The 12490-nt window shown below is 35.5% G+C and overlaps 1 protein-coding gene and 1 non-coding gene across 2 annotated transcripts in view; both read left to right on the top strand.

The window, feature by feature from the left end:
- The first annotated feature begins 7212 nt into the window (after positions 1 to 7212).
- Trnan-guu lies at positions 7213 to 7286 on the top strand. The gene has a single exon. It is a non-coding gene; the product is annotated as a tRNA-Asn (tRNA).
- A 508-nt stretch (positions 7287 to 7794) lies between these two features.
- LOC119838458 (oxysterol-binding protein-related protein 8) overlaps positions 7795 to 12490 on the top strand; it is a 41293-nt gene continuing 36597 nt past the window's right edge. The window contains exons 1-3 of the mRNA XM_038364405.1: positions 7795 to 8240; positions 10385 to 10448; positions 11604 to 11710. Of these exons, the coding sequence (XP_038220333.1) occupies positions 8130 to 8240; positions 10385 to 10448; positions 11604 to 11710 (282 nt within the window). The 5' untranslated portion in view covers positions 7795 to 8129. The remainder of the gene's footprint in view (positions 8241 to 10384; positions 10449 to 11603; positions 11711 to 12490) is intronic.

The raw sequence follows: 12490 nt of genomic DNA, 5'->3' as shown, positions 1-12490 counted from the left end.
TTTTCCACGTATTCCAAGGTGTTCCAGTTTGTATAATAGACGTTGAAAGGGTACACGGTCAAAGGCCTTTTCATAGTCGAGGTAGATTATGTCTGTGGGTTGACCTTCATCTAAATTTCTGGTCCATTCGTGGACACACATGAGAAGATTGGTAGTTACTGAACGCTTTGGAACAAAACCATGTTGCTCATCAGGAATTATCTGTTGTCGAAATAAAAAGTCACGTAGCTTTTGAGCAATGATTTTTTCCATACATTTGGATAGTATGCTAGTCAGACTTATAGGCCTGTAGTTTGTGGTTAATAACTTACTGCCTTTTTTGTGTAGAGGCACAACAGTAGCAACTTTCCAGTCATTTGGTATACATCCTTTGTCGAGAGAGGAGTTCATAATTTTAGCAATGCTCTCCGTAAGTGAAGTTGAACACTTTTTCAATAATATAGCGGGTATGCCATCAGGGCCAGTTGCTGTGGTGTCGTCAAAAGTAATAAGTGCGTTTCGAACCATTTCTGTAGTGATTTCAAAAGTATCCATTGACACATGAATTCTGGGTCTTTCAAGTATTGGCAGTGGGCCATCAGGTTCTTTTACAAAACTTTGCTCAAATTGGTTAGCAAACATTTCTGCAATTTGTGGTGGTTCTTCAATAAGTTCATTCAAATTGTTTACCAAAATTGATGGAATACTGTTTTTAGAATTAAGCTGTCTCCTTATGTATCCATAAAAAGATTTTGATCCGGTGTCGATGACATTTGATTCAAAATGCTCTCGTCTAGTTCTAGTAATTTTTATGAGTTTGTTATTTAAGGCTCTATAGTTCTGGTACATTTTATCCGTTCCACCTATTCTGTATATACGCCATAGTTCTTTTTTTTTGACGAGTCATTTCTACTATTTCATTGTTAATCCAGGGTTTGTAAAATTTCTTATTCTTGGCATGGCCAAGAATTAAAAACATCTTTGACTACATGTGACATCTGCCAACCCGCACTTGGCCAGCATGCTAGATTATGGCCAGAACCCTCATAGTAGGCCTGTGTCCCAGCATTGAGAACATGTATGGGCTGATGATGATGATAATGATAAATTAATTTCATTAAGTAATAAGTGTAGGTGTAAAAACTGCTCTGTTAAGTAAAAGCGGTATTTAATTACCAATCAAGGATCAACACTCATCTTAGTTCTTCGTACAGTGATTAAATAGTGACTAGCTTTGCACCTTTCTCCCTTCCGCCTTCTACACAATTGTTTATCTTTTAAAAGCTTTCATTTACCTCTACTTGTTTTTCTTTCATTTCCTTATGATTTACTAGGCGCTTGTCCCGGCTTCGCCCGGATATCAAGATTCCCGTTTGATCCCAATGAAACATTTAATCAGGATGAAAAGTATTCCATCACCCAAGTCAGCTCATATACTTTCTGTATTTGTACCAAATTTCATCAACATCCGCTTAGTAGTTTCAGTGTGATTGATGGACAAACATACAAAAACATACAAAATAAACCATTTATTATATAAGAGTGATGTAATATTTGGATCTTTTAAAGCATCAATTTTCTTTTTCTATAATTATTAGCATGTCTTTGAATAATAAGGCTTATTTTTACACGCTTTTTATTAGCTTCACCTGTATGTTTGTTTGTTTGTATGTTTGTTTGTTTGTATGTTTGTTTGTTTGTATGTTTGTTTGTTTGTAACTGACTTCTTTGGGCGCGATTTTGACCCACTTTAAACGGCCAGATTTCGTTCAAACTTTGTAGATTTATTGAGGACCGATGACAATACACTAATTTGATAAAATTATTCCAGTTTTCAATTTGCAAAATATGATTTTTGTTAAAGCGTGTTTTATAGTTTTTTTAAACTATTATATTTTATTTGATAGACAGCCTTATCCGCCAATAGGGTCAATCTGATAGATAGGTTTGATTCGAATGAACTAACAAGAAAGCTAGTCAATTGGTTCCATTTGATTGAATACTGAAATCTTTCACGCTTGAATACTTCTGACGACAATCTTGGCAGCATGGGGTGCTTATCCTAGATACAGACAGACAGATTTATATATTTAGTGTTTAAAATAAATGGATGAGTCTCAACAACTTGAGGTTTGAGCCATATGTCCTTAGTAATATCTCAATTTCGAATTTGCTTGCCTTTAAGGACAGTTTAGGATAGTTTAGGCTTGTTTAGTAAAGGACATTGGAATCATTATTATGTATATACATATTGCCCATGTAGATGTACTTAATTTAAAAGAGCAACTACAGAGTTTGTTGCCGGCTCTTCTCTGTAGAAACTGCTTTCCGAACCAGTGGTAAATGTTATAGCTGTGTTATGGTGATACTAAAATTCTTCTATATGAAGTGTAAGTGAATAGTTGCATGTTTGAGTTTGAGTTTTTGAGTTTATGTGGCAGTGGAGCGATTATGTGGTTATGGTTTTTATATATTTTATATAAAGTACTAGCTGCGCCCCGCGGTTTCACCCGCGTAAGTCTGTATCCCGTATGAATACCGGGATGAAAAGTTGTGTATATGACGGTACGCGCAGGATGCTCTCAATACTGGGATCACAGGTAAAAGTGCGCATATTCTAAATATAATTGCCAACAAGCATTCATAATTATTAAAAGTCGAATTGATAACTTTGTTTTTTGAAGTCGGAAAATTGTATAAATTTTGCGTCCGTTTATGTGTATCTCATCGTTGCTAACGGTACTTGCAAAATGTTCCCAATACAAGGTTTTCAGATAAAAGGGGGTATATTCTAAATACCATCAAAGATACATAATTATTATAAGTCGAATTGATAAACTCCTTTTTTGAAGTAGGTTTCATGTAATTTGTATTCGTAAAAGTTGAACTTTTCGTTGCTGACGCTACGCGCAGCCCATTCCCAATATAAACGTCTCAGATAAAAGAGGGTATACTCTAAATATTGTTGCCATCATAATCTTTCATGTAACTAGCTAACTAGATTTGGCGCAGTGCCACGTTTGTCTAACGACAATGGCGCTTATTTACAAACAAAGGAAAATATTTACTTCATGAATATGTAGTTAGCTCTGGTTTATATATAGAGCAGTTCGGTATGTATTTAATTGTATTTTCGGAGAGCCATCCAGTGATTTTTTGTTCGAGAACGTTCTAGAATGATGTCAAAAAATTTCGAAATCGTCAACTATTCTAGAATGTTTTTTGATTATGACGTCACAAAATTTCGAAATCGTCAACTATTCTATAATGTTCTTTGATTATGACGTCACAAGTTCAAAATCTCCAAGTGTATAATTCTAACGTGTATTCGAGCTATAATTGCGTATTTACAAGCGATATATAATTTTACTGCACCACATAAAAATCATTATTATCTAAATCGATGACTTTTTCGTGATCATGGTCTTCTAGAATAATTTTTATGATATACTAGCTACGTAGTAGGCGTAAGGTCTGCAATCGACCTTACGCCTCTCCAAATGTCCATGGGCGGTGGTAGCGCTTACCATCAGGGCGACCCATCGGCTCCATTGCCGACGATGACATAAAAAAAAAATAATAAAAAGTTCTTATTTCAAAAGAAGCACATCAAACTAGTTAGATTGAGTTTGAGTTCGGAAAGTCGTCCGCACACGGCCACAGATAATTGTACGTGGTATTTAGCTATCCCTCAGGGGATAAACTTATGCGTCTGATTTACTCTCAACGTTGCTAACTTGAATGGTAATAAACGCAGTATATTTTGTATCACCTAGTTGAAAGATCTGAGGTTTTTTTGAGGTTTCTGGACGGTGGTAGCGCTTACCATCAGGCGACCCGCCAACTCCATTGACGACTGTGACATAAAAAAAAAGAAAAAAAGAAACCCAGGAAAAGATTCTATCGAATTGACAACCCTCCTCCTTTTTGTGATGAAGGTATAAGTGTACAAGCAGGTCTTTAGGTTTGTTGAAGATTAGGAACTAGAACTAGTGTCCACAGTCGAAATTAGAGAACGCAACTGTTATTTAAACACATATATCTATACTAATATTATAAAGCTGAAGAGGTTGTTTGTCTGTTTGTTTGTTTGAACGCACTAATCTCAGGAACTACTGGTCCCGATTTGAAACGTCTTTCAGAGTTCAGCCCATTTTTGAGGAAGGCTATAGGCTATATATGTGCCACGGGCGAAGCTGGGGCGGACCGCTAGTTTTTTATAATTATAATTTTCCCACTAAACACCAATATGGAATCACTTTATGGCACGCCTGGGCATTAAACATTTCTATAGGAGTTAAAATATATATTTTTATCAACAGCGAATTCAGCAGAATTGTTTATCTGTGACGCTGTGATGTAGATAATCAATCACGCTACGCTTTGATAAGGACTGTCACCTATCCTACCCTTATCTGTATGGCATATACTATCTACGCTGAGAAATGAAATTTTTGAGGGAAAATTATTTTTCGTTGCGGCAAGATCACACTACCGCTATGTTCATGTAGTGTTATTTTTAACCGACTTCAAAAATGAAAGGAGCTTTCCTATTTGTCTTTTTCAAGTGTTTTTCCCATATCTTGTTTATTCGTAATGAGCTTTTGCCCGCGGCTTCGCACGCGTTAACTTTGCACAGAGAAAGCGAATTTGTTTTTACTATGTAGTGATTAGATTGGTTGATTGGGTAATTGGAATCACTTTTCATTTAACTTTTATTAGATACTAGCTGCGCCCCGCGGTTTCACCCGCGTAAGTCCGTATCCCGTAGGAATATCAGGATAAAAAGTTGCCTATATGTTATTCCAGTTGTCCAGCTATCTACGTACCAAATTTCATTGCAATCGGCTCAGTAGTTTTTGCGTGAAAGATCAACAAACACACACACACACATCCTTAAAAACTTTCGCATTTATAATATTAAGTAGGTTAGTAGTTTAGTAGTTAGTAGGAAGTAGGATAAGTTTTTTTTTTTATTTGGCATTTTGATATTTATTCTACTGTTGTAGCTGTTCGCCCCGGTTTCACCCGTGGTACATAAGTCGCCTATGCAACTCAGTCTAATGGCAGTTTACTAAGAAAAAAAAAAAAACATCTACTGAAACCTAGACTTTAGACGTTATCTGAGTTAGCTATTAAAATTCAATGTTTTATACAGGAAAAATATATGTAATTACGCCCCGGGTTTGACCCCGAAAGTAATTAATTATATTTACAGGGCAACGATAATTGGCAAAGGAGTTCAATTATCATCGTTTTACAATGTTTATTGCATTCGTTTCAAAACAATTTTTTCGTTAGCAATTCATTTTCTAGAGGCTTTTTAATGTGAAACATCTGTAGTCGCACGTAAAGCAGATTTCTGGCGTGGCGACGCATGCCGTGGCGACGCGTCGCCACGCTAAATGATAGTGATAGATAGATAATATATACAGTATATATGCAGTAGTGTGTACGGTGTAATATTTAGTTCCTATCACAGTCTATTCTTTGCATATTAATTTTATAAAATAATGTCGATGTTTCACAACTGCCAGGCGTCCCGTGACGGTTCACATTTTTTTTTTTGGGCTTCACTTGTATGTTTGTATGTAACCGACTCGTTTAGACTCGATTCTGACTCACGTCAAACGGACGGATTCAATTAGAACTTCGTACGCTTATCAAGGTTCGGTGACAATACAGTAATTTCATGAGAGTATATCTCATTATCCTGATTAGGATCGCCAGGATCAAATAGCTTCCTTACGTATATTCTGTGTAAGCGCTAGTGAGACAATTTAGTTGAATCTATCATTAAAGCGTTACCATATCTATACTAATACTAGCTGCACCCGGCAAACGCTGTTCTGCCTTACTCTTATCATTTAGGGGTATGAAAAATAGATGTTGGCCGATTCTCATAGATACCGGATAAGCACAAAAAATTTCATCAAAATCGGTCAAGCCGTTTCGGAGGAGTATGGCAACGAAAACTGTGACACGAGAATTTTATATATATAGATTATAAAACTGAACAGATTTTTTGTTTGCTTGTTTGAACGCACTAATATCAGGAACAGCTCGTCTGATTTGAAAAATTCTTTCAGTGTTACATAGCTCATTTAGTGAGAAGGGCTTTAGGCTATATATGTACCACGGGCGAAGCCGGGGCGGACCGCTAGTGTAATATATTTTATTAAATGTGTTTTATTGTCTATTGCTGTGTTGTTTAAGACTATATCATTTTTATTTAGATCTTAATTCTATACCGACCGCCTCCTTGTACACTACTCCTACAGTGGTAAACGCGTGAGCGTGAAACCGAGGGGTCCTAGGTTCGAATCCCGGTGGGGACAATAGTAAAGAAGGCATGGCAGGACACAGAAGGCTGATCACCTACTTGTCCATAAAGAAATCGATCAGTGAAACAGATGTATATCATCTGCCCCATACCCCAGTAGGGGACACGGGACTTCACTTTAATTCTATACTAATATTATAAATAGGTAATGAGGTTGAGATTTGTGAGGTTGTAGTAGTAAATAAATAAACAATAATATTTAATATCAAACATAACATAACTGTGTACATTGCCTCTTAAACTAGAAAAACTCTCGTGTGTTAAGAGCCTACGTTTCACCTTTTAAATAAATAAATCCATATTTAATCTGTAAGATAAACCTAAATTTGATTGAGTAAAAAATTCATCATCATATTTTATTATTTTTACTAGCTGCACGCCCCGGCTCTGCCCGGGTTGTCATTTATCGTAATTAAAATTATTTAAACTATCCTATCTCTCAAGTTGGATCGAACTGCACATGGTGTGCGAATTTTATTATAATCGGTTAAGTGGACTTCTAGTCCATTGAGGACAAACATTGTGACACGAGATTTATATATATTAAGATGATATATATTAAGATTTATCTAGATAAAAAAGGGAAAATCTGCCGTACTGTCAAATATAAATGGATGGCTTTTTTGGGTTGCTATGACAACCTGAATTTAAATTAAAAGAATCTATAATTAAATCTTAGTATAGTATACTTTATACTATATTTCTATTAAATAATTTACTGTATCCAATTATTTGAATGTTGTGATGTCTTAATGAATATGTAATTAATATATAACAATAAGTTATTGAAAAAAAAAACTATTTAATTATGTTTTATGTAGTTTAGTATTGTAATTTTTAATTTATCTAATAATAGGTAATAGGTCGATAATTTTGAATTGTTAGCCATCGCCTCCGTGGCGCAATCGGCTAGCGCGTTCGGCTGTTAACCGAAAGGTTGGTGGTTCGAGCCCACCCGGGGGCGTAACAACTTTTTTATAATTTTCATTATTAAAATTAGTTTTTTTTGTATTTTTCAGGACACACCCTTTTCATTCCCATTTCCTTACCATATTTCCTAGCGACATTCCTGTAAATAATTATGAACACTGCCAATTAATTTTATTACGATAATAATAATATATATTATATTATTCCATTTAGTCATTCCATACATTAGGAATTTCGAACCCAGTGTCTTTGCCAGTGATAAAAAAATATGAATAAATATTTTTTGTCTATGAACACAGTTCACGCGCTTATTAAAAAAATAATTATATAATCTACTATTTTGTAGATTTACGATAAGTATAGAGTTTTGTACCCCTATGGATTATAAAATTTTTCATGATAATTTAAATTAGAAAAATTTTGCACCAGTATATTTTTAAGCACACAAAGTTATTTAGTATTAAAGATTTATTGAATAGATATATAACAATTTACTAAATAAAAGCAATAAATTAGCTTAACTTTTACAAATAAATTAACTTATATACATAAATATATAATTTTCTAATTTCGAATACTTTGAGCTATATAGCTTTATTTTTGATCGATTCAAATTTAGAATTCTAAATTAATCATATTTAAATTGTAATAATAAATATTCTAAATCGCGTACGTGCCATACGTTTCGTATATTCGAAATTTAAAATCGACGATTGGATAATTAAAATTCGAACGTATATTCGAAATTTAAAATCGTCGATTGGATAAATAAAAAAATTCGAAAACGGAACGCGAATTCGAATACGGTTTCCGTTAGCCCCGTCTCCGCTAGCTCCATTCCCATTCCCGTGCGGCGATGGTGTGAACTGCATTTAACATGAGTTCCTCGCCAGCCGTTGAGCCGTCGACCCCCGCCGCCCCCTCCTCGCCCGCGGTCCGACTGCCGGAGTACCCGCAGTTTCATACGTCGACGCCGAACTATTTGAAGGTAATGTAAAAGATTAAATCACATCACATCACACTATCACACTTCATCATATTATGAATGTGAAAATTTGTTTGTTTGTTTGTTTGGATGTTTGTCCGTCATTCACGCTGAAACTACTGAACGGATTTGATCAAATTTGGTATACGGGCAGGGTACGGACTGGCTTGTGTGATACTTTTACTATATACTTTTTATAATTGTGTGATACTTTTACTTGATACTTTTTATCCCGATGAAACAGGAATCTTGATATCCGGGCGGAGCCGGGACGAGCGTCTAATGCATAATAATAAATTGTTAAATTTGTACAATTATATTCGAAGGAACTAAAGACTGTGTCGGTTAAAACTGCGTTACAGGCATTGGAATCCCTCGCTTTTTTTAGTAAATACAATACAATGTTTTTTTACATTTATGCATTAAAAAAACGATTTTATATAGCTAGTATAACTAGCTGCGCCCCGCGGTTTCACCCGCGTAAGTCCGTATCCCGTAAGAATATCGGGATAAAAAGTTGCCTATATGTTATTCCAGTTATCCAGCTGTCTACATACCAAATTTCATGGCAATTGGTTCAGTAGTTTTTACGTGAAAGAGTAACAAACATCCATACATCCATACAAACTTTCGCATTTATAATATAATTAATAGGACTCGCGTGAGCCCGCGGCTTCGCACACGTTAAATTCGAAGTAGTTTAATAGATGTTATTATACATATAATTATATGATACATACAAACCTTCCTCTTGAATCTCTCAAAAAAAACCGTTGCGTAGTTTTAAAGATTTTAGCATACATATGGACATAGGGACAGAGAAAGCGACTTTGTTTTATAGTATGTAGCGATAAGCGATACCACGCCGGGAATTGCTGAATTGCTGTGGTATATTATAGGGGTATGGATGAGCTATTGAGAAAGTAGTTAATGTTCTACAAAAATGGCCAAGAAGCGTTCAATTAAAATAAGAATCATCAAAATCGGTTCACCCAATCGAATAACATAAGATTAAAAGCGTGGAGAAAATATTATAATATGTATGTTTTAATTAGCATGGTATGTTTACTGTATGTACCGTTAGGAATAAAGAAATAAATCCAATCCTACTAATACGTACGCAGAAGCCAGAAACGATTGAGACGATTGCAATGAAATTCGGGGCGCACACACTTTGTAATAGTCCCAATAGAGTTTGTTATTTTATTAACTATGTTTTATTCAATACCATATTTTTAAATTATTTTTAGTACGATAAAGTATCCCTACTAATATTATAAATGCGAAAGTAACTCTGTCTGTCTGTCTGTCTGTCTGTCTATAACGCTTTTACGCCTAAACCACTGAACCAATGTTTTTGTAATTTGGTATGAATGTAGAACTGAACTTGGGATAATTTTTATCGCGAAAAAAGAAGTTAGAAGTATTTGAAATAGGGAGATGAAAGCGATATAACCGAATTCCACGCGGGCGAAGCCGCCGGCGGAAAACTAGTTATGAATAAATACACAACATATCCCATGATTATGCGCTACTAGCTGCGCCCCGCGGTTTCACCCGCGTAAGTCCGTATCCCGTAGGAATATCGGGATAAAAAATAGATGTTAGCCGATTCTCAGACCTACCCAATATGCTTACCAAATTTCAGAGGAATCGGTCAAGCCGTTTCGGAGGAGTATGGCAACGAAAACTGTGACACGAGAATTTTATATATTAAGATAGAAGATAGATAGATATACCGAGCTGGCTTGACAGCTGGTTGGTGAACCACTGCCGTAAACTATCAGCTTCCATCATAGCATTGAAGTAATGGTTGACATAACTAGTTGTCACAATTATTGCATTTGAGACATACTAACATAGAAAATATAATAACTCTTTAGGAATTTATTGTTACCAACACTATGAGCTTATTGTTATTTGTGTAAATAAACCAAAATAAATAAAATAAAATATGCTAATAACCATATCTAAACATAGTATTTTCTTGTGTTTACGCGAGTATTATACATTTAGAAATTAAAGACTTTTTAACGGATTTTAAACGCGATTTATTCATTATATTATTAACGCGACGTTTCGAACACTTTACAGCGAGCGTGGTCACGGGGAGACTGAATATATAAATATCTAAACATTTTTTTCAGAAATCCCACCAGCCCCTCAGTGTCGTGCTGTCCAGTTCGGCGCCTGCGTCGCCGCCTACATACGGTAATTTATACACATTATATACTAGCTGTGACCGCCACCTTGGTACAGTGGTTAACGCGTGAGCGTAGAACCGAGAGGTCCTGGGTTCAATTCCCGGTGGGGACGCACAAAAAAAAAATGTCTCGGTCTGGCAGGACACACAAGGCTGATCACCTACTTGTCCGTAAAGAAAATTATCGATCAGTGAAACGGATGTACATCATCTGCCCCATACGGGGTCCCCACTAGGGACCACGGGACTTCACTATATACTAGCTGTGCCGCGTAGTTGTATCCACATATACCCTATGTTATATAGCCTTAAGCCATCCACAATGAATGGGCTACCGAAATTTATAGAATTTTTCAAATCGAACCAGCAGTTCCTGAGATTCGTTTCGGAGTTGAGAAGTGTTCGTTCAAGCATACAAACAAATAAACAAACTCTTCAGCACTATAATATTAGTGTAGATTTAACAATGAAAAGCTTAACATTAGCCTGTTCGTTTTCTTGCGCATACGAATCTCAGAAACTGCTGATACGATTTGCTTAATTGTTTTCGATGTGAGTAGCTCATTTATCGAGTGGGGATATTAATGGGCTATTTTTGTTATTCACCGCATACAATATATTAGTTTATTTCTATTTTAACTAATTAGTTAAGTGGAAAGAAATCTAAGAATTAATGATCGATGTAATAATAATGCAATATTATGGTAATATTTACTTATTATATTACTCTGTATATTACTTTAAATATAAATTGGAAATATAAAGGAACTCGCTACAGATTCGAATTGGGAAATTCGTTTTATTAATAGTAAGTTTTGTTGTTAATACGAAAAAAAAAACATTGTACCATCCTACTTCCTACTAATCTTACTTCCTACTACTACTACTACTACTAATATTATAAATGCGAAAGTTTGTAAGGATGTGTGTGTGTGTTTGTTGCTCTTTCACGCAAAGACAACTGAACCGATTGCAATGAAATTTGGTACGTAGATAGCTGACTGAATAACTGGAATACAATATAACATATAGGCATCTATATCGCGATATTACTACGGGATACGGACTTACGCGGGTGAAACCGCGGGGCGCAGCTAGTGTTGTATTAATTAGAGACTTTTTTCACATTATCGATATTTAATAAAAATATATAAATTTTTCAGGAGAGCCCACTCTCACGCCACCGCCCCGCTCGCCCGGGGCTCCGCTATCCACCCCCGCCTCTGGAGATAGCAGGGCGCAGCCCCCGGACGGGACCTCTTCTGATAAGGTAATGTAATACGCATGGTGCGGGAATGTGGAGTTAAATCGTGATGACTAATCATAAAAAAAAAACAAAAATCAATAAAATAACGGGTTTAAATCGTGATTTATTCAACGGTGCCTGTGCGAACGGAAACTCATAGAAATTGGAGATGGTACAACGGAATTATAGGGCGTTTTATTATTTACAATAGTAACGCGCGCACACATATGCACGTACAATCGTACGTATCGTCGGCTCTGTCGGTACACAGGGTCGCACGCACACATACACTCCGAACTACACTCAGGAATAGGTATACGCGATTAAACAAGAAATTTATTTATTTATTTAACTCTTCAACAACATTGTACATAGAAGGAAACTTAGAGATAATAATAATAATGACTAAAATAAAGCGTACAATTTGTTTGGCGGCCTTATCACTTAGAAGTGATCTCTTCCAGGCAACCACGGTAAAAGGTAACGAGCATACTGCTAAACTATAAGCGGGACGAAGAACAGTTACTTTTAAACATTCAATCAAATTTACATACAACATATACATATATTTACACAAATATATACATATACACACATACACATATACACATATATACAAATATACATATATATATAACCTAACTATACACTAGATAAAATATACTAAACTAATAACTAATACATACAATACATACAAATAATAACTACATATATACATCGAATCATTGAAATGCATAGAAATAGACATAAATTAGTTGGAAAGAGAAAGAAAGTGTTGACGCACAAGATTTTTGAATTGCGAGG

Source organism: Zerene cesonia, unplaced genomic scaffold (genome assembly GCF_012273895.1).
Source record: "Zerene cesonia ecotype Mississippi unplaced genomic scaffold, Zerene_cesonia_1.1 Zces_u003, whole genome shotgun sequence".
NCBI classification, from domain to species: Eukaryota; Metazoa; Arthropoda; class Insecta; order Lepidoptera; family Pieridae; genus Zerene; species Zerene cesonia.
This window is presented reverse-complemented; position numbering and strand designations above follow the sequence as displayed.